The 22,702-nt window shown below is 47.6% G+C and overlaps 1 protein-coding gene across 1 annotated transcript in view; it reads left to right on the forward strand.

Moving 5' to 3' along the window:
- CDHR3 (cadherin related family member 3) overlaps positions 1 to 19,191 on the forward strand; it is an 89,922-nt gene extending 70,731 nt beyond the window's left edge. Inside the window, exons 9-19 of the mRNA XM_059932536.1 lie at positions 701 to 872; positions 2,123 to 2,225; positions 3,502 to 3,600; positions 5,054 to 5,280; positions 7,877 to 8,048; positions 9,588 to 9,838; positions 11,703 to 11,884; positions 14,268 to 14,281; positions 15,475 to 15,503; positions 17,232 to 17,280; positions 18,824 to 19,191. Of these exons, the coding sequence (XP_059788519.1) occupies positions 701 to 872; positions 2,123 to 2,225; positions 3,502 to 3,600; positions 5,054 to 5,280; positions 7,877 to 8,048; positions 9,588 to 9,838; positions 11,703 to 11,884; positions 14,268 to 14,281; positions 15,475 to 15,503; positions 17,232 to 17,280; positions 18,824 to 19,128 (1,603 nt within the window). The 3' untranslated portion in view covers positions 19,129 to 19,191. The remainder of the gene's footprint in view (positions 1 to 700; positions 873 to 2,122; positions 2,226 to 3,501; positions 3,601 to 5,053; positions 5,281 to 7,876; positions 8,049 to 9,587; positions 9,839 to 11,702; positions 11,885 to 14,267; positions 14,282 to 15,474; positions 15,504 to 17,231; positions 17,281 to 18,823) is intronic.
- Positions 19,192 to 22,702: the final 3,511 nt, after the last annotated feature.

Consider the following 22,702-nt stretch of genomic DNA (forward strand, 5'->3'; position numbering starts at 1 on the left):
AGTCTTGTGGAGCTTACATTCTTGGGGGCAAACAGGTGATAAACAGGATATGTAAGTAAACTGTATAGTATATTGGAAAATGGTAAGCACCAAGCATTAAACCTAAAGGGGGGAAGGGGAGAGGGAGCAATGGGCTGGGGGCGTTGACATTTTAGTTGGGGTAGCCAGGGAGCCTCCTGAGAAGGTGCCATTTGATTCGCGACTAAAGATAGGGAAAGAGCAAGCCGTGCGGACATTTGTGGGAAAAGCATTGCACAGTAAGTGCAATGGCCCTGAGGCCAGAGCCTGGGGAGGGTCCAGGAGCACAGGGAGGCCAGGGTGGAAGGAGAGTGAACAAGAAGAATTAGTAGGAGATGAGTTCAGACAGGTAAGGGGTGGAGGTGGGGGTGGGCGCACGTCATGAAAGATGCTGTAGATCAGAGTTACGACTTTGAGTGAAATCAGGAGCCCTTTGCGATTTAGGAGCAGAGGAGCGACGTGATCTGACATTTTCACAGGATCCCTCTGGCTGCTGTGTTAAGAATCCTCTGAAAGGAGTCAAGGGCAGAGTGGGGACACCAGTTAGGCAGGTACTGCCTTAACCATGGACTTGCTTTCAATTGACATGAAAGCCGGTGTGTCTAGCCTGGGGCCTGTGTTAGAAGGAATGCTCAGTCACCATTTGTTGGGGGGGAAATATTGAATCGTGTCTTTTCGCCAGCATTATGGTGCCTGAGAGAGCAGCCAAGGGGACGTTGCTTCTGGACCTGAACAAGTTCTGCTTTGATGATGACAGTGAAGCACCAAACAACCAATTCAACTTCAGCACGCCATCTGGAGTGGGCAGCAGCAGCAGATTTTTACAGGATCCAGCTGGCTCTGGGAAAATCGTGGTCAGTTAACGGTCACTGCATCATCGAAAGGGCATTGGGGAAGTTGGTCTAACATGCATAGTGCTTTTGCTGCCCCATAGAGAGAAATTTCCAAAGTAACTCCCTCTCCAAGCGACTGTAACTGACAAACTTAACAGTGACTCTGTTTTCCCCATTTGCTCTTTATTTTACCCAAGTTCCAGGAATTGTTTGTTATGCATGGTTATGCCTGGGGTGCTAAGGATTGGATTCTTTCTTGCATAGCTCGTGGTTTGCAGGCTGCGTGCCTCGTTAGTGTGCTTCCACAGGCACATATCAGTGCCCTCTGGGCTCAAGCACTTTTGTTTATTTCAGTGCTCATTCCTCGCCATAGATGTGTGAGGTGAGAGACAGCAGGGCCAGGGCCATGAGTGTGTCCTGCTAAATTCCGCACTGTAGAACCACTGGAGACCCAAAAAAGAGGGGCATCTCCACTGGGGCAAATACATAATTGGAAAAAGAATGGGAATAAAAGGCAGGTCTCAATGAGCTGTGTGAGACATTTAACAACAAGGTTCCCACTGGAGAGTTGGGGGGAAAGGAGGAGAGAGGTAGAAGGGTAGGGTAAAGTGGAGGTCTTACAGGGGGGTGGTCTTGATGGGGGAGATCTTTGCATCAGAGATAAAGCCTCAGGAAGAAGAGCAAGCAGCCCACTAGCCATCCTCTCAAACACCCCCTTCTCCACCTCCCATCCCCCAAAAAGTCGTATCAATTTTATTCTGTCAACTAAAAATAACTTCTATTTTTTTCTGTTTGAGAAATTAATACATGTTCACTGTAGAAAATGTAGGAAACACAGAAAGGCATTCCTATTCAGTAATAACCACTATTAACATGTTGATATATTTCCTTCTTGTCTTCTTCCCTATGCACAGATTTTATGTATAGTCTATACATATACGCATAAGTATTCTAAATGATGGAAATAACCTTGCATGTAGGATTCTGTATCATGCTTCTCTTTGACTTAACCTGAAATCTTGAGCCTATGCTGGCCAATAGTGCTTGATGAACATCTTTAAACAGATTCTCTCTCCTGATAAATTCTTTCAAATAAGTTCTCTAGCAGTGAGCAAAGGCACGGACATAACTTTTTAAAGCTCCTCCTATGGGAAAAAATGCTTTCCAGAAAGGTTTTGCAATTTACCTGTCCACTAACAGTACATGAAAATGTCAGTTCAATTAAAAGGATTGTTTATTCTGTGTAATCTGATCTCTCTGTTTTAATCTAGTTGATTGGTGATCTAGATTATGAAAATCCAAGTAACCTAGCAGCCGGCAATAAACACACTGTGATCATCCAGGTGCAGGATGTTGCCCCCCCTTACTATAAAAGCAAGTATCATTTTGGTTTATTTCATGAAGCATCTTCCTTGAGTAGCAATGACTAAACTGTGCTGGGCAATGCTTGGGCTTGGGCTGGGGATGTATTTATGTTCAAAAGGAGACTTCCAAAACCCCAACACTTCAGAATCAGCCCAGCCTCCTCCTGTCCTTCACCAAGAACAGTTAATCAGTCTCCAAGTCCTTTCTTCTGTGTCACCTACTAAAATCTCGAGGATCTGCTGCCTTCCCCCCGACTCCGCCGCGCCTCCATCCCACTAGTATTGCTCTAATGCAGAACCTCCTCTTTCGGAGCCGAATTACAACATTCAAGAGTCTTTCTGCCCACCTTTAGTCTTGTCCCTCTCCAACGCATCCACCACATTTCTGACAGTGATTTTCAGGAAATGCAAATGCCACCGTATTACTTCTCGCTGAAAGCCCTTGAGTGTCTCCCCATAGCTGTCAAGTTCACATTCAAACTCTTTGGCTTGGCACAAAGCAATAAAGCGAGTCACGTGAATTTTTTGGTTTCCAAATGCATATAAAAGTTACATTTACACTACATACTGTAATCTGTTAAGTGTGCAATAGCATTGTCTTAAAAAAATAATGTACATACTTTAATTAAAAATACTTTATTGCTGGGCTTCCCTGGTGGCGCAGTGGTTGAGAATCTGCCTGCCAATGCAGGGGACACGGGTTCGAGCCCTGGTCTGGGGGGATCCCACATGCCGCGGAGCAACTAGGCCCGTGAGCCACAACTACTGAGCCTGCGCATCTGGAGCCTGTGCTCCACAACAAGAGAGGCCGCGATAGTGAGAGGCCCGCGCACCGCGATGAAGAGCGGCCCCCACTTGCCGCAACTAGAGAAAGCCCTCGCACAGAAACGAAAAAACCCAACACAGCCAAAAATCAAAATTAAATTAATTAATTAATTTAAAAAAATACTTTATTGCTAAAACATGCCAACCATCATCTGAACCTTCAGCGAGTCATAATCTTTTTGCCATGGTAACATCAAAGATCACTGATCACAGATCACCATAACAATATAATAATGAGGAAAACGTTTGAAATATTGCAAGAATTACCAAAACATGACACAGAGACACAAAGTGAGCAAATGCTCTTGGAAACATGGTGCCGATAGACTTGCTCAACACAGGGTTGCCACAACGTTCGATCTGTAAAAGACACAATATCTGCAAACTGCAGTACGTAAAACGCAACAGAATGAGGGATGCCTGTATTGTGATTTAATTTTTTTTCCTATTTCCGTTTGTAGATAATATCTACATTTATATCCTAACAAGCCCAGAAAATGAGTTTCCTCTTGTCTTTGATAGCCCATCCTACGTATTTGCCGTGTCGGAATTAAGCCCACGTAAGTAACCCACGAGACACAGACTCCAGTGCTCTCGACAGACCCCTTCACCGGGATGCGCTTGGGCGGAGGGAGGCTCGCTGTCAGAGGCCCTGGTGGTGCTGTGCACAGCGACTCACAGCTGATTCCTGTTTACTGCATGTCTCACTTCTTTTTAAATTCTCCTCACTGTGGAGGAGCCCTTCAGGTGAAATCCAGATTTGGAAAACTGTTGATTAAACTGCATGTCTCTGAACCCCCTGATTGCCTCTTTGTCTGGGTGCCTGATTCCGCTAATCCTCTCTTTTTGCAGCCTAAGTTTTCCCTTGGTCTCCACTGTGATTTTTATCCAGCTCACTCAGAGAATTGAAATTTAAAAATAGAGAGAAGGCTTCCCATTTCTAGATTTCTTTCATTTAAAAACAAAATAAAGATGTTTTCTCTCTGCCTTTGAAGGATTCCCTGGAGGCCTCTTTTTCCGTCCTTTCGGACGCCTCCATTTCTGCAGGCTCCGCCCCACTCCAGCTGGGTTTCTCCCCGTCTCTCCCAGTGAAGGGGAGACTGTTAACTCTAGAATAATCAGACCTCACCACCGTCTTTGAGACTTTGATTGTGGATGCTTCTACACTCAAAACCAAACAAAACAAACCCCACAATCTCCCTCTAAAATGATCTCCTCTTCACTTCGTTCTCTCTCTTTATGATGAGCTCCATTTCCTGACATTACATTTTAAACAAAATGCAAAAAGAGGGTCTGAAGAAAACGCTGTCGATTCCTTATGCCTTATCCAGTGAATAATAAGTGCAACAGGAATAGGCTTTTTATGAATTCACAGATCTTGCTACAATTATTAATCACCTACTCTGGGTCAAGCACATAGTGCTGTTCTATATAGTTGAATAAGAGAAGATCCTGCCCTTGAGGAGTATAATTTCTGAGGAAGAACTTCTATAAAACAAGCAAGCCAGAAGTCCAGCAGCCCACCAACAAGACTTGTAAAGTAAGCAAAATGGAACAGGATTTAAAAATCAAAAATATTCCAATCATCCTGTTGCTAAACCCTTAAAAATTATGTTTTTCATCTTGTTTTATAAGAGCAACCCATGCTCATTATAGAAAATTTGAAAAATAAAAAAGACAACACTGCTGCAAAAAGATGTATATGTGAATGTTCTTTGCAGCGTTAGGATCATATAATAATTGGTGTGCTTGGAGTCTATATGAGGGTATGAATTGTCTTTTAGACTTCGCAGTACTGCTTGAATCATACGGCCAGTTTCCTAGTGGGTGTCATTAGCGTCATTTGAATTTAAAAGATGTAAAACATACAGAATTTGAACAGCAGAGGCCCCCAAAAGTCTTTCTGCCCATGGCACTGAGAGTGTCTGCTCCTGGTTCCTCCTCTCACCCCCAAAGCAGGACTAATCTCAGATATTATTTTCAGCAGTAATCGCAGGTACTTTATTCTTCCAGCTAGAACCCGGGTTGGACGGATGCAAGCGACAGATAAAGACTTCCCCCAGAGAAGCATTGTGTACTCCATCTCCACCGGAGGGGCCAGCCAGCACTACCCAAACATATTTTGGATTAATCCCCAAACGGGAGAACTCCAGCTGGTGACTAAAGCGGACTACGAGACAACGCCCATCTATATTCTCAGAATCCAGGCCACCAACAGCGAGGACAGCAGCTCAGTCACTGTGAGTGGGGCTATTTGGTGCATTCACACCAGCCCAAGTGGTTGACTTCGGGTCTCCCTGGCGCCCTCCAGGTGTGGCCGTAGCAACAAGGGATCTTAATAGGGCACCTCCTGCAGACATGACAAGAAATGGCTAGTGGTGTCCCGGACAGCACAATCGGACACCCATAGCAGTGCCAGGAAATAAAGATTGACATCTGTAAGCCCACATTTATGGGTGACTGGGAGGAGCGCTGAGATGGATGGCCACCCTGGGGGACAAGCTTCCTCCTGTTGCCCTTAAATCCCCCCTTGCTGCTGAGGTGGGCTGTAGCTGTGCATCACCCCCAAGTAGTTTTACCCTGTTCCTACCCCGAGCCCCATCACACCAGATGGGATAGATCTTAAAATGATCTGGCTTGACACAGCACTATGCTGCTTTGTAACCTCTGATGTTGAGAACCTGGTTAAATGCATTTCTGAGTCAGTAGGTCTGAGTAGGGCCTGAGAACCTGCATTTCTAACACGCTTCCAAGTGGTGCCGAGGCAGCTGGTCCATGGCCGTACTTTGAGGAGCCAGGCTTTGACAGGTCTGTGCTGCCAGTGGTTAGGAATATTTGAGGGTAATATGATGGTCACAAAGAGGGAACTATTTCTTGGTCTTCCCCGTTAGTAAAGTGAAAAAACATAAGGCAAAATGAACTCAGCTAGCGGCAGGCAGCCCTGTGTGATAGAATGACTGGTTCAGGGTCAGGAGACAGAGTTCATTTCTCAACTTTGATCCCAATTTGCCAAGGGGGTCCGAGCAATGCTTATCTTTGTACCCTGATTTCTCTCTCACACATGGAGTGTCACCTCATAACCCAATGCCTGAATAGTCCAGTTCCTCTGATGACTTGCTTTGAATTAGTGGGACAATGTTTTCAATGATGTGTAAGGCTTGGCGTTGCTAGCTGAGAAAAAGATGTGTTAAGTTGAAGGTAATTGTCGTGTTTGTTAGCCTGGGTTTTTGAGAGGAATGAATGGAGTCCACTTTGGGAGCTAACTAGAGAGAACATTTCAATTTATTCCTGGGCTCAGAGATAGCTGAAATCCCCAAATTTCAGAGGTAGAATGAATACGACTCAAAAATTCATAAGCTTTGGGCTTCCCTGGTGGCGCAGTGGTTGAGAATCTGCCTGCCAATGCAGGGGACACGGGTTCGAGCCCTGGTCTGGGAAGATCCCACATGCCGCGGAGTAGCTTGGCCCGTGAGTCACAACTACTGAGCCTGCGCGTCTGGAGCCTGTGCTCTGCAACAAGAGAGGCCGCGATAGTGAGAGGCCCGCGCACCGCGATGAAGAGTGGCCCCCGCTTGCCGCAACTAGAGATAGCCCTCGCACAGAAACAAAGACCCAACACAAGCCATAAATAAATAAACAAATAAAAAAAAATTAAAAAATTCATAAGCTTTTAAAAAGGGTGATGATCGCATAAGTCCCCTTCAGGGCTGACACTCTATGATTCCGTGCTGGCATGCATCCCAGTCCATATTCCAATTCACCAGGCATAAAAGACGGTGATGAAAGAGAACAGGCTGGCCCCTGCTTGTGGCAGGCCAGCGCCACCGGCTCAGTGCAGTGCTGAGATCCCGGGTTACACACAAGACCCCGGCTAAGCCAGGTCACCTCCTTCTATCCCAGTGGTTCTCAACCCTGGCTGCGTATTAGAATCGGCTGGGGAACATAAAAATCGTGCCTGGGGACTTCCCTGGTGGCGCAGTGGTTAAGAATCTGCCTGCCAATGCAGAGGACACGGGTTCGAGCCCTGGTCCAGGAAGATCCCACATGCCGCGGAGCAACTAAGCCCGTGCGCCACACCTACTGAGCCTGAGCTTAGAGCCCGTGAGCCACAGCTACTGAGCCCACGCGCCTAGAGCCTGTGCTCTGCAACAAGAGAAGCCACCACAATGAGAAGCCCGCTCGCCGCAACTAGAGAAAGCCAGTGCACAGCAACGAAGACCCAAGGCAGCCAATCAATCAATCAATCAATCAAGGAAGAAAAAAAAAAAAATCAGGCCTGGGCCCCACCCTCCAGGGAGTCCAATTCATTTGGTCTGGAGAGGGCCAAAGTGGAGCCATGGTTGAGAGCCATTGTTCAATCTTCCAAAGTTAAAGACAGAACTTCCAACTCACAGGGGCAGCAAGCAAGGAAGCACAGGAGGGTCACCATAAATCCATCATCGTTACTGGAAAAACAACTCAACATCATCTGGGGATGAGCATATGTGTTTAGCTGCATGTGTGTGGAGGGGTGTGGAAATGTATTATTACGTATATTATGCACATGTGCATGTACACACACAACACACAGTAGAGAAGTTAACAGCATAGGACTTGGAGTAAGACAGACCTAAGTTCAAATCCCAGCTCTGCCACTCACCAACTGAATGGCCTTAGGTCAATTACCTAATCTCCCTAAGCCTCAGCTTCCCCATCTGTAAAATGGGAATAAACATATTATCTATCTCGAATGAGGTTAAATCTCACTAATTCACAAAAAGCACATAGCCCAGTGCCTGGCACACAGTAAGGGCTCAATGATAACTACTCAGTAAGGCCACTTTCCTGCTGCTCTAGGTTACTGTGAACATCATTGAAGAAAATGATGAAAAACCAATCTGTACCCCAAACTCGTACTTCCTGGCCATCCCAGTGGATCTGAAAGTTGGCACAAATATTTACAATTTCAAGCTCACGTGTACTGACCTTGATTCCAGCCCCAGGTCTTTTCGTTACTCCATTGGCCCAGGTATGGTATTGATGTCAGTGGTCCTGGACCCTTGCTGAGGGCTCCTGGTGTTGGAGGCTGTAGCAGCTGTTTAGGGAGAAGGGGTGGGGGTCTGAGCTCACACACTGATCTGGCACAGCGTGTAGGGGGTGGGGTGTTTTGAATGAGGAAACCAGGGATGAGGAGTCAAATGGTTCTGGAATTCCCAGTCCCCCCCCTTGGCTTCCCCTTCTCACCTAACTCTTCCCAGACTCCCATACCTGGCTGCCCAAAGGCCCAAGGAACAGTGAATCCCATTGATGGTGACCCGCCACCCCCACCCCCAATTCCCAGCCTGTCGTAGGATTCACGAATCAGATTAGTGTCGTTTAAAAAATTTTTTTTAGTCCAACTCCTCCCCCACCTCTTTTCCTGCAAGCTTGTAGGGGGGGCAGGGGAATCCCAGTCCTCTCTCTCTGGATAATAATAGATGAAATAGATTAAATGCATTTTGAAACGTGTCCTCAGGAATTCTCTTCTGCTCCATTCATTTTCTCTCTTTAAAAATATACCATTGTGGGAGGGAAAAAAAGAGCACCCCTCAATGGAAATGAGACCAAAATAGTTCATCTAATGAAGTGCCGAGGCCAGAGATTTAAACCCAAACAAGCAGAGCAGTTTCACGTGAAAGAGTGAAAAATCCAGCTCCGCCACCTGCTGAGCGCTGGCAGAGCCGGCACTGGAGCAGCGGGAAGCCTCTCGAGCAGGCTGTGTCACAAAACCTAGGGGCAGAGCCCACCTCGAGACTGCAGTGGCCAGAGATGGAAATAATCCATACTGAGAACCCTCAGGCCTTTATGGGGCACTTCATTGCTCGGGAGTAAAATTGCATCATCCTCTGGTCCATTTACTGGTTTTTAGTTGGTAGTGAGTCTGCAGCCACCGGAGGAATGAGCAAGAGCTGCTTGGGCGGGCAGCCTCTCTGCTCTGGGCTCCCTAAGCTGTGAGCCTGCAGCCCCAAATGAGCCACTGGGGAGGTGGGGATGGGGACTACTGTCCCTGCCAGCCCAGGGCGCACCTTCCTTTGGGGGACTCCAGGGACATCTGTCACGGGCGTGACCAGCCCGGTTTCATGAAAGGCGTGCAGTGAACTTGGCCCATGGCTAGGGACGTGGCCCCCTCCTCCCTCTTGCCGCCCACTGATTGGTCTGAGTGTGAGTTACACATTGTTACCAAGTTAATGCTGATGATGAGCCTTGGCCGCACCAGGATTGCTAGCTCTCTGCCTGATGCTCAGCGCGATGACGGCCATTCTCCCTGGACACCTGGGCTGGTGCCCTTTTCTACTCTCATTTTCATTGCAGCCACACTGGTTGTGAGCAAGAGTCTCTCTGTACTCATGAAATCTCTGGTGCTGTTCAGGCCCATATCCTATCACTGCCCCAGCCCTGGTACATCAGACGTAGTCTACACCTGAGGTGGGATGTTTAAGAAAAAGGCTGAATGTAGTTTTCTTCTAACCCTTATTTCTCACGCTCTTTTCTTCCTTTTCCCAAAATCCTTGCATCAAATCTCATTTAGGCAACATCAACGGTCATTTCACCTTCTCTCCCAACGCCGGGTCCAATGTTACAAGCCTGATCCTGGCGACTCGCTTTGACTATGCTAGTGGGCTTGATAAGATCTGGAACTACAAACTGCTTGTCTACATAACTGATGACAACTTGCTGTCCGTCAGGAAGAGAGCTGGAGCTCTTGTTGAAACAGGCACAGTGACGCTGAGTATTAGAGTCATTCCTCACCCAACCACGATTGTCACCACAACCCCCAGGGTAAGGGTTTTGGGAGCTGGACTTCCCAGTTACATCCCTTGTAATTGATGTTGATGGAGCCCCTTGACCTAGGCGAAATGTGGGGTGGACTGAAAAGGGTTGAGGTGTTAGGATGTTGCCAGGAACACCAACCATGGGCTGGATTGGAATAGTCACTGGGTGGTAGAAAAAAATCTGGGTGAGACCTTGGGCTTATAGAACCACTGACTTTTCCTAGTCTGGTAAAGAAGGAGGTACACATATGCACAGACTTGTGATAGATCAGGCATTGCCCATCCAGGGTATGGACATGTTGCCGCCTTCACAAGCCCTTCTCTGCTTGCTCTTAAGAGCCAATACAAGTCCGTGTCCATGAGAGCAGCTAGCTGCCAGATGCTCTTCTCTACTTCTTTTGAAGAGTCACCATTTGTCAATCTGTACCCTACTCCCCACCTCCACTCCAAAAAAAATCCACTTATTCAATCTGCAGATATTGATTTAATACCTATAATATGCCAAGCACTTTGGTGAATAAGCCAGAAATGGTCTCTGCTCTCTCATGGAGCTTATAGTGCGGGTTAGTGGTTCTCAGGTGCGGCCCCCACAGCAGAAGCAGCAGCGTCACCTGGAAACTTGTTAGAAAAGCAAATTCTCGAGCCCACCCCGGAATACTAAAGTTATACCTCATCCAACCATGATCATCACCACGACTTCCAGGGAAGGATGTTGAAACCTGGAGTCCTTACCACATCCCCAGACCTACTGGATCAGAAACTGTGGGGTGGGACCCAACAATCTGTGTTTTTAATAAGCCTTCCAGGCCATTCTGATTGCATTTTAGAGCCTCTGATCTAGAGGGGGAGACGGATTACAAACAGGTGTGCAAATGAATAAACCACCTACAGATTGTCGTAAACAGTAGGAAGAAAATAAGCAGGTGTCACAATAGAATCAGTGTGATGAAGGAAGGGAGCGTCTTGGAATCTGACAAGAGGATTATCGCCTCTGGCTTCTTGGATGACCTGGCTTATATTCGTGCAGGCCCTTTTTTCCCCTTTCCTCCTGATCCTCGTAAAAGTTGCGCCCTTGGTCGGCAGCCCCATACTTGGAGTACGCCAGAGGAAAAGGAACCAGAACCTCAGAAAGCCACCTGTGACAGGTGGTCAAATTCTGCTTCTCAGAGTCTTACCAAGAGCTGCTTAATATTCCTTTCCTGTGGGCTGGAGTCAATATTACCCCCAATGAATGGAGGCATTAGGTGACCTGAAGGGCTTTCAGTTGTGGTAGGAGCCAGTAGGTGCCCCAAGTAAGGAATTGCCACCTTTCTGCAACTTACAACACAACCCAGCTCTGACATCTCCAACCTGGAAATCTCCATAACTTGCTTGTTATCGGTCTCCCTCTCTGGGAAGCAAATGCTGAACTTGAGGTCTCACTGTGATAACAGCCTGCTCAGCTGGCAGCACAGCTGGTAGTGAGTGAACACTGAGAAGCCTACAAAGTGTTAAAAAAAAACAAAAAAAACCCCTCAACTTTCATGGCTCATGCCTTCCCAGTGAGAGACAATAGCTATATTAGTCCCTAGCTTATGCCATGATTTGGCAGGAAAAAAAGCCAATGGAATTTTTAGCTTTGGGGAAGGAGAATGAAATTAGGCCTAGAGTTGCTCTCCAGTTCCCTACATTTTCTGGGTTTCGGTCTCATGGATGTCTGGCAAGACTATAAATAAGGTGATGGGTTGAAGAGTGAGAACGATGAGCACACGGATGTCCGATGTTTAGAGCAAGAACAAAGAGCAGAATGAACGTTCAACCACCCGACGTGAGAGGGTTGTGATGTCACAGACGACCAGCCTCCACTCATCCTCCCCCTCCTGTCATTCAAGCCCAGGATCACCTACTGGATCCTGAGGAAGAACGTGTATTCTCCATCGGCCTGGTATGTGCCTTTTGTCATCACTTTGGGCTCCATGTTGCTTCTGGGTCTCCTGGTGTCCCTGATCGTCCTGTTGGCCAAAGCCATCCACAGACACTGTCCCTGCAAGACTGGGAAGCACAAGAAACCTCTGTAAGTTGCCAGTGGGCTGGGCCCTTCCCCCATTTCCTTTCGGAGGATACTGCTTCTGGTGATGTCAGGAGAAGGAAAGGTAGACAGTTAGGATTTCTCCACAGGGTAGAGAGGGTGCCTGGAATGAAGAAAGGAAACAGAGCTATGGGGGAGACATCCCAGCTTTCCTTGTCCTGGTGGACCCCCTTCATCACCTGCCGGGCCAGGAAACTGTTCCTTTGCTTTTCCCTGGCACCTGCCCTGTCCTTGATGAGTTCTCAATGAAATCGGGGCTTCAGCCTCTTGGTAACCTCGTCCTGGATAAAAGCTCCAGAAACAAGGCTGGTTGTGAGTAGTAGTGGAATATGCCGTGCTGTTATTTGTGGAATATTTAAAGGATGGGATGGAATTAGAGGAAGCACAAAAAACTAATAAGGGAATTAAGCTTTTGGCTCCAGTGACTGAACTGGGCTTTGGTGTGACTAAATAATCATTGTTCTTTTGCGTGTGGCCCTCTCAAGGGCTGTAAACGCAGGCCTGCTTCCTCTCCTTGGGAGGCTCACCTGCTCACTTATATGCCTCTTTCAGTGACACTCTGCAGAGTGTCTTTTACTGGCTAAAGGGAGGTACTAGAGTGAAGTGGAGAAAGCATCAAATTGTTACAAGCTTCCCCAGAGCCAGTTTCTTGAGTCTTAGTAGCTCTTACAATGAGAATGTGATGGTTCTGAGCCTGGGCTTTGGAGTCAGATAAGGTTGAGGTTCAAATCTTGGCTCTGCCATTTTCTGGGTATATGGCTTTGGGCAAGTGACAACCTCTGTGAATCTCAATTTCTTTATTTGAAAACCAAACAATTAAATGAGCAAATGCAAAGGAACCACTTAGCACTGTTCCTGATGTAGAGTAAGTGCTTAATACACTATTTTTTTAAAAATCTTGTTGCATGATTTTTCATGGCTGAGTCCCAGTGAGCTTAGGATTCTAGATTCTAAGTTTAGCTCTGTACACCCAAGTATCTTGAGGTATTGGAACCTGAATTTTGGAATTTCTCAACAGCATAAAGAATGGGTGATAAGACTCATGTGCCTTTTAAAGGTATTTTGAAGATTAACTACTACTGTCAAATAATTTAAAATCTATGGATGAAAGGCTGTATAAAAGTATAAGTATTAGCATAAAGATGTGCATTGCATTTTGCCATATTTATTGGGGACATTCGTTGCTACTGGCAACCTTGACTTCAAGGTAAGAAATCCTTGAGCATCTGCTGAAATTTAAAAAAGTTTTAATTTGGACTCTACTCACAAATTGATTTGAAAAAAAAAAAACCAGCTCCAAAAGAGTGATGCTTAAGCTTGTAAGGATGGCGGTGCTCTGTAATGGGATTTGGGCAGAAGTTCTTACAGGAAGTAATCCAATAGACACTGCCACTCACATGCAATTTATGGTTAAATGTGCACCTTGAACCTGGTGGTTTCAGTTACCTTCTAAATATTGTTTTCAGCATGGTTGACTTTTAAATTTTTTTTTTTTTAAATTTATTTTTGGCTGTGTTGGGTCTTCGTTTCTGTGCGTAGGGCTTTCTCCAGTTGCGGCAAGTGGGGGCCACTCTTCATTGCGGTGCGCGGGCCTCTCACTGTCGCGGCCTCTCTTGTTGCGGAGCACAAGCTCCAGACGCGCAGGCTCAGTAGTTGTGGCTCACGGGCCCAGCCGCTCCGCGGCATGTGGGATCCCCCCAGACCAGGGCTCGAACCCGTGTCCCCTGCATTGGCAGGCAGATTCTCAACCACTGTGCCACCAGGGAAGCCCCATGGTTGACTTTTAAAAAAGTAGCTAGTAATTCAGACTCAGACCTGGCCTCTCTGGCAATTTGTTGTACCATATGGCAACCAATATTTGTCCCATAGCAGAGAATAAAATTAGAGTCACAGAATAATAGAATCCAAGGTTATCATGGGAAGGGTCTTAAGAGTCCAGGTGTCCAGCTCCTCACGTTACAGGAAGCCCGGGTTTAACTGCTAGTCATCGAACCTTCCCACTGTGAGCCAAATCTTCTGCTCAGATGGCTACTGGGGAGGAAAACCAGGCAGGAAGAATCGCTGGGCAGTCTGATGGGGTCGTCATGCCCTCACTCAGTGTTGTCAGAGAAAATAGGTTCCCTGAAGTTCTCTAAAGCAATAGTTTTCCAACTTATCAGACTCCCAAACCTCCTTAGTCCCAACCCAGCAGTGACGGAGCAGGGCTGGGAACCCATTCTGCATTTTAGTCCCCTGTCCTGGTCCCTCTTTCGATCAACCCCTGAATCCTGGGGAGCACAGTTGCCCGAAGGCCCCCATGTTGTCACGTGTGTACCAGTGCCGAGTGCTCTCAGGTTAATTCTTGTCCATCCCTTCTCCCCCCATACAGGGTGAAGAAAGCAGGTATGTACGGTGCCGATTACCTTTGTTTGTTGCTATTATTGTTTTTCGCTTGCTCTGTTGTACCACATAAAAGGGTTCCAACTCGGTGGAGAATCAGGGCACAGTCCTGTGTTGGTGGGTTTTCCGCCACATCATCTGTGGATGGAACGAAACAGAGGTCGGACGTAGCTGGAGGAAGGGGAGGGCAGGGCAGGGTGCATGGGGCCATTGGCCCTCTTGGATCTCATTCGGTCCTGCCTGTTCCTTACTGAGTCACCTCCAGTCAGCTCGACATCAGCACCTAAAGGTCTGTTCCCCACCAAGTGGGTCAGGAATGGAGAATTCTCCGTGGGTTAAACACAGAATCTACTTGCTGCTACACACGGAGGGGGTGACCCCTCCTGAGGACAGCTAGTGCTCTGTATTAGACAGATGCCTGTTTTTAAAGAACAAATGATACTTTATTCTCAGACTGTGATGGATTTGATAATTCTCACATGTTACTTAGGTTAGGGTAGTTAGAAATGGGGGCTGGGTGCAGTCAGATGGGCTGGGAGAGCTGAGTGATTTCAGGGCGTCGGTGAATTGAGCAAGGCCCATCTGAGGAGACGTCACCACTGTCTCCAAAGCTGTGGCCTCAGGGAGACTCCAAGCTATGGGGAGAGACAGGACAAAGAACTGGAAAGAGTGTTTTTGAAAAATGATTGCTCTAATCACTCCAGCCATAGGTGTGTGCATCTGACATGCACAGGGGATATCTCAGCAGGGTTAGAAATTTAACGACAGTGGTTATTGATCATATCGAATGAAATAATTTTAATAAATGAGATTTTTCACAAACTATCTCCCATGCTAGTTACTTTGTCAAAAGGGTATAAGGAATGGGTGCAAAGAATCCTCAGATGACAGACAAAGGTAGCAACCCCCTCTTTCTTTTTTACCTATAAAGCCATTTAAAAGCTAGTTTCCAGTAATGACAATAAGCTGGAAAAAGAATTTAAAAATTTTAATTGTGTATTATGCGTGTGTGTTTGTGTTTCTGAGAAGGTGGAAGGAGGTAAACAAACATGTATAGAGACAGAAAATTCTTTGCTATGCCTGCAATACTAAGCTCAAATCCTGTTTAAGAGAGAGAGATCTCACTGTAGGGGTAACATTTTAAGGTCAATTTAGTGTCCAAGAAGCTTAACTTCTGTCTGTCCTCTTCCCTGCAGAAATGAAGAACACAAAGAGAGAGGCGGCGGTGAGGCTGGCTGGCCCCGGGGCGCCGGGTTGGGGAGGGGGCTCTGGTCTCCCCCCAGCCGCCTTGCCACAGTCCCACGGGGGTGTTTATCATTCAGGGAGATGCTTGTATCTGGCCACTGGAGCAGACTGCTGTGTGACGAGCTCCTAATAGAATTTGTTCCCTCCACTGAACCTGTCTGCTGCTATATTTGCAGAAGAACTGGATTTCATAAATATTGAACAGTGGTGTTTATTATCTACACTAGTTCTCCAGGAGAGTGAGTTAGGGGAGAGGAGCTTAAAGACCAGAACTGGTGCTTCAGCCTTCAATGGGATTTACTTTTGCTTTGCTTCTCCACACCTGGAGGGAAAAGTGATAGAAAAAGAGCACGGTGGGAAGCTGAGGCTGGCTCTGCCCTCTCGGCCATATGACCTTGACCTCAGGGACTCCCTCGGCCTCTTTAAGCTTCAGATTCCTCACCTGTGGAATGGGAGTGAGAACAGCTGCCCTGAGATAACAGGTGGGGAAATACTGGGAAAATTATGAAGAGTCATGTAAATGCAAAGTGTCACAGGACAGCTGGGGAGTTACCTCCTCACGTGACCTCCTGATGTTTCTTTCACTGAACCTGATCCACCCACTGGAAGTGACGGAACTTGAAGGTGACCCCCTCCCAGGTCTCCCCTAACCCCTAATAATAGGACTGTGTTATGATCTAAGATCCATGAATTTGGGAAATGACAGGCAGGACGAGGAGGAAGTATCGCTTCAGGCCAGTCCCCTAAGCGCTTATAAGCACTGGTCTGCAAACAGGAGGAAGGGGTGATCTCCTGTCTCCTGGGTCTTATTATTGTCTCAGTACCCTTGATGATGCCACTCAGAGACTTAGACATATGTATAGTTAAATTCATCGATTAAATACATCAATCCCCCTGGCCGTAAAAGGTGCAGCTTCTGAGTTGATCAAATGGATGAAAGCTGTACAATCTCCATTCCTTCTGGTTTCACAGAGGGGAGCTGTGGGCAAGTGAGTAGGTAACGGCTTATGTGATGAAAACGGGGGTCAAAGGCCCATTAAACTCCAAACACCGTCCTCGTGAGTGTGCTCAAGAACAGCATCATTGGAGGGCACCGTGTGAGGGAAGGGGGTGTTTCCACGGGGCAGAGTTCAGGTCCTGGAGGGCGGCACAGAGTACAGGTCAGGGGAAAGAATAAGGTGTGGAACACCAGGCTTAGGTGAGGCAGGCCGGGCCCAGATGCAACGTTGCATTGGCCTCAGCTGACTCATCTGTGCCTGCCCTGCACGTAACATCTGCCTGGCCGATCCCGCGTAGGTGATGTCGATCTTGGCCGGTGCTGCATGGCATTTCTGCTCTTCCTTCTGTGCAGCTTAGATAGCGTGTACTCAGGATGCTTTCCTACCCCCCAAGTCTGGATTAAATGTCCTCTTCCCACCCCCGTTCCCCCACGCCCCCATAGCATCCTATATTCCCCCATCATAGTCTTTATCACAGTAAATTGCAGTGCCACTTTGTCAATGGCTCCTGCTTGATTGCAAGCTTTGGGCGGGCGGTAACCAGCCCTGCCTTGTTCACCGATGTGTCCCGAGCATCTAGCACAGTGCCTATTGAATAAATAAATGTCAGGAAGGCCCTGGGTAAGCAACCTGGGCTGTAAGGAAGAACAGCCTCTCCTGGGGGGAGGAGTGTAAGGCTGTGCCTGAAGCCGTCTCTTTCTTTTCCTTAGGAAACAATCCAGATGAACACTGTCTTTGATGGAGAAGCCGCAGACCCAGGTAATTAAGTGGCAGTGTCGCCCGTAAGGGCATTGTTCATATTCCAGGCTGGTGGAGTCACGGAGGACCATAACCCACGTCCTGCTCTTCACTCAGTCTGTCAATGCGTTTGGTTGTCGGGCCTACACAGTGCTGATCCTTCCAGGCGGCACCACAACGTGAGATCAGCTCAAAACAGAGCTGGCTTGTAGACGCTCAAGCACGTGATCACGTGTGAGGCCTCAGCAGGTTTCCACCTAAAGGGTCCCACTCAAGGACCACGCCCCTGTCCAGCCTCCCTCCCTGAATCACAGGCCAGTTCAGGGAACTGGTGAATTCAATAACCCACTGTGTCTTCTGCTCACCGGGACTCAACCTCCCCCCACCCCCCCCCACCCCGCCGCTGCCTCATCCTTTCTGAATGCTTCTAAACACCATCCTATTGGTAACGGGAGATATGGAGAAATGGCAAGCTTGGCTTCTTTTTTTCCTCGATCAGGGCCAAGAATTCCTTCTTGGACAGCAAGATGAACATAAGGTAAAGCTGGCCTCCAGAGCTCTCATCACCCCCATGAAATCAGCTCCAAATTTAGCTCCTTTACACACATCCCTTCACTTACAAAGGCTCAATTATAGACGTGAATAAAGGGAAGGAAACCAAATTCGGGAGGCAAGTGCATTGGCTCCCTGCCACCCTCACATGCGAACGGCTCCGCTTGGTCCTCCTCAGAGGGGGGATGGCTCCTCTCCAGGACAGGCTGCCGCTGCTGCTGGAATTAAATTTCCCTCTATTATTAGGTACTTGTCACCATAATGTGCCCACATTAGCATAAGTGCTGGTGGGATCCTCTGCCTGAGAGGCCACTCATGCTGTAGGGAAACAGCAGGAGCAGGGGCACGCCGGAAACTAGATCTTCTGCAGCAAAAGCCAGGGAGCACCGAGGCTGTTCTGCGTCTGTGTGTTTGCGAGAAGGAAAAAGGAAGAGATGAGCCAACTGGACTAATGTGAACAAACATCAATTAGCGTCTGCAGACTCCGACACAATACAAATGGCCCCCTTGCATCATCTCAACCGGGGCCAGATTTGTGTGTCTGTGTCTGCAAATCTCTGCTAACATAACATAGATACAAATCAAAGTCTTTTCCTCCTTCCTTGGTGAATTCAGGTTTATATCAGGGATTCAGGGAATCTTTTTAAACAAACATATCAGAACGTAATGGGTCACCCCATGAAAAACTGAACCTAACTTATCGGAAGCTCACGTTGAGTTCAAGACTTCTGTGGCCTCTCATCTTGCCATTGAGGTGACCTTGAGGCTCTCCTACACCTTTCTTTCCAGGGTAGCGTGAGATTTGCTACCTGTGTGGTCAGAGCCACACAGCTCAGCTCGCGGAAAGGGCAGGCTGGTGAAGACTGTTTGTGTTCTTCACAAGCCTGCTTTCAGTTTTTCTAGCTGCTTCATCTTTCCCTGGGGGTGAGAAGAGAGCAGGGTGGAGATGGGGGAGCAGAGAAGCATTTGGATTCTTTTGTTTATGCATTGGTGGTGTAATTTTTTCCCCTAGTTACTGGGGCAATATATGAATTCAACACAAAAACTGGAGCCAGAAAGTGGAAAGATCCCTTAACCCAAATGCCAAAATGGAAGGAGTCCAGCCCTCAGGGAGCTGCTCCAAGAAGACCTGTCACTGGGGAAGGGACCGGGCCACCAAGGAGCACCCACAAGGAAGGAGATGGGCTGAGCGACAAAGCACAGGCCAAGAATACAGGCCCGTGGTCCAGGAACCAGGACGGCAAGCCAAGCACCCCAAAGAACAGAAACTCAGCCCTTACGCGTGGGGGGTCCCCCAAACCGCACCCAGAAAAGTGAACGGTGTCTGGCTGCCTGGCCCACAGCACAGCACAGGGAGGGAGCTTGACTGTCTGGGACGCTGCCTCACCCTACATTCCTCGAGGGCAGGGTGGGGGTGGAGTGCTGAAAGTGTGGAGGATCCAGGGTCCCAGGTGGAATGTTTGACAGACTTTAAAATGAACAGAAAGGGGTTTGATCTCAGAGTTGCCTTTTTCTGAGACAGTCCAGGAGAGATTTTGCCCTGGCCTCAGTTCCTCTGATCAGCTGGACTGCTAATTGGTGGGTGTGGACTTGTGTTTCTTCTTCACGTTGACCTCTAGGAAGCTCTGTTCCGTTCGCCCCTAGGAAGTGCACAAGACCTCCTGCCTAAATTCTGAGGACTACCCTCCCACCTGGTTTCACCTTATTTTCCTGCCTTTATTTTAGTGTCACCCAGATTTCTTCACTTATAGATACAGTTCAACACCATATACCATTGTAAGTCACGTCTAATCTTTTTCAAAAGAGGCAGAGCAGTGGGAAAAAAAGGATGAATAATGAGTTGTTCACCTGGGAAGAAGAAAACACACTAGATACCTTTAATTCTTTTTCATTAAGGTAAAACTGATAATGCGATAAAGTGCACAGATCGAAGGCATTCAGCTCAGTACTAGGTAGACTCTTCCCCAATGCAACCAATATTCGGGTCTTTATTGTCACGGATTACTTTTGCCTTTTTGAAATTTCCTATAAATGGAAAAAGAGCTCCCCAGTTCTTTTGTATCTGGCTCCTTTGGCTCAGCACCATGTCTGTGAGATTCACCCAGTTGTACTGTGAACCAGTCATGCAGGGCTCTTCACTGTGTCTCTTATCCCACTGAGGGAATCTACCACATGTCATTTATCCATTCCACACTTGGGTAGCTGCTCCAAGTTTTTTACTATTATAAGGTATAGCACTGTGCACGTCCTTGTACATGTCTTTCCATAGCATAAACACGCGTTTCTTCTGAGCCTATTCCTAGGAGTGGGATTGCAAGAGCCATTGCTGGAATCTGCTGAGAATTCTGAAGTTGGTGGCTCCAACTTATGCTTCCAACGATGGAGAGTTCTGACTGCTTTACTCCCCTGACAACACTTGGTGTTGTCGGTCCTTTTCGTTTTAGCCATCCTGGTGAAAATTCCTCTTGAACTAAAGTCACTGTTTTTCTCAAAGCTAAAACAACACCAGCCCTACAACCTACCTGCCCGGCTCCTTCCCTACCTTCTGTGATTGGTGGAGGGGGGAACCACAGGACTCAGAGCAGAGACACAGTGGGAAGCTCTAGCCATTCATACAGCTGGGACTTTCACCTGTGGCCACAAGCAGTGACCTGAAAATAAATCTCTCTGCAACGCAACAGGAAGTGGAAATTTTCAGTGCGTGCCTGGTGAAGGCCGAGCAATCCTCACCTTTGCTCCACGTCCTGCTCCCCAGCTGCTGGGCCCCTAGTCCAGTAACCAGAGGGAAGGACCAGATGAGAGTCTACTGGGGCAGCACCCCATTTCCCAGTTGGAGAGCCAGATGAGAACTCTCCAGGCCCAGGATGGCCTGTAGAGGGCAGGCAGGATCCATCCTGCAAATGCAGAACTTCGGAGGGAGGAGCTGCCCGTTTATTGTGTGCCCATGCGTCGGTGTGACTTCTCAAGAAAAAGAAACATTTTTAAAATGCCCTGTCCTGGCCTAGAGCAGGCGCGATTTATTAACAAGGCTTGGTTGCCAGGGAACTCCCTTGAATACGTTTAAATTTTGCAAAGAAGGCAGAGCTGCTCATTTGTGGAGGTTTAAGTGGGTGAAGTGGCTGATTACCCATTTAAGACTCTGCAAGTCTGTGGAGCCCCGGGTAAAAGACCTTCCTCAGAAACTCTCAGCCTCAATGCAAGTAAAATGAGTCTCTGAGAAGGCTGAACGGGGTGCCTGATAACTGTTTATGAGCCCATTAAGGATGATTAAAAGGAGGGCGGTGAGCAGCTGTTATCCCTTCTCTGGTGATGACAGGGCAGGAGGGGATCATGCTTCTCGGCCAGAAGAAGAGATTTAAGTTAGGCACAGGGAGGGACTTCCCGAAGGCTGGGGTCTGTTTGAAGAGTCAGTTCTTTCCCTGGTGATGGGCAGGAAGAGCTGATTATCTTCCGAGCCCCAAGATGTGAACCTCGAGGAACCCAAGACATGGGTCAGGAGTGGTACCAGGAAGCTTCGAAATCACCTTTTCTTTTTGCGTATTTGACTATTTGATCAGGGGAAATCAGAAATCTCAGGTCCAGGGCTGAGGCCATTTGGTTTCTAACATTTACCAGGTTTCAAAAATAAATAATCTGAATAAACTCAAGCCAGGGACCATTGGGGACCTTGTAAAAGTTTTCGCACATTTCTCTCCCAAGGCCTTAATCATGTATGAATTTATTGTAGCTAATGTTGACTTGCCTGATGCTGAGTCATTAAAAATTAAAGCAAAGATGTTCAGGGATCAGGCCATGGAGGGGTCCACTGTTGAGGGATGTGGTACCCCGTGGTGAATTCTTAAGTTTGAGCTTTCCCTGTGCTCAGCAGGAAGCCAGGTCCACGTTGCTGCCCGCCTGTGTTAAAAGCATGTGTGGCTCATGAGCAGAAACTGGGCAATGATGCTTTCGTTCTTCGAGCCCTTGCTCACATCTGTAGATCTGTCATTTGCCTTTTTATGTAATGTGTTTTGTAATGGCTGAGAAAATTAAAGCAACCAAGTGAGTGAATCTAGAAAATGATGGCTATTGAAACATGGCATTTCTCATTTCAAACTAGTGTGTTTGTACCTCCCATTCATTCAGTAAATATTTATGGAGTGACTACTGTGTGCCAGGTGCTGACTCATTAGTAAACACAGCAGCCCCAGGACCCTGCTCTGGAGGAGCTTACATTCTGTCTGCTGCAGCTGAAGGCGGCCTGCTGATACACGTCCCCAAAGATGCTATTTCCACTTCCATCCTGGCCTCTGTTTCTTGGTTCCCTGAGTGTTCTATCTGAAAGATAAATTAACCCAAATCTGGAATTTCCTTTCTGGAAGAAGATATTTCAGAACTACTTAAATATTGTTTAAAACTTAATGGGGAGCCTTTATCAGAAAATAGTTGAGGGCACTTCCCTGGCGGACCAGTGGTTAGGACTCCACACTTCCACTGTAGGGGCCACAGGCTCGATCCCTGGTCAGGGAACTAAGATCCTGCATGTGCACAGCGCGGCCAAAAAAAAAAAGAAGAAGGAAAGAAAATAATTGAGATGCCCAAGGAGGGGCCCTGGCCTTGGGTTATCTGACCAGCGTATGGCTTATAACCTCCGGATGGCAGCTCTGAGCAGGTGTGACTTCCTTGTGTGGAGGGTGGGAGTATCCTGAGGCCAGTGAGACCTTTGATCTGGAGCCCAGGGAAAAGGTCAGACATAGGATGGGATGGAGAATCGGGGGGAGACTCAGATCACCGAGACCCTACTATGCGTCACCTGTATTGGGGGTGAGATGTGGCTCCTGCTCTAAGCAATAATCCCACTGAGAATGTAACCAGCTCTTTGAAAAGACAACAGCCACCCCCCAGGCACTGCATG

This window comes from Balaenoptera ricei, chromosome 9 (assembly GCF_028023285.1).
Source record: "Balaenoptera ricei isolate mBalRic1 chromosome 9, mBalRic1.hap2, whole genome shotgun sequence".
NCBI classification, from domain to species: domain Eukaryota; kingdom Metazoa; phylum Chordata; class Mammalia; order Artiodactyla; family Balaenopteridae; genus Balaenoptera; species Balaenoptera ricei.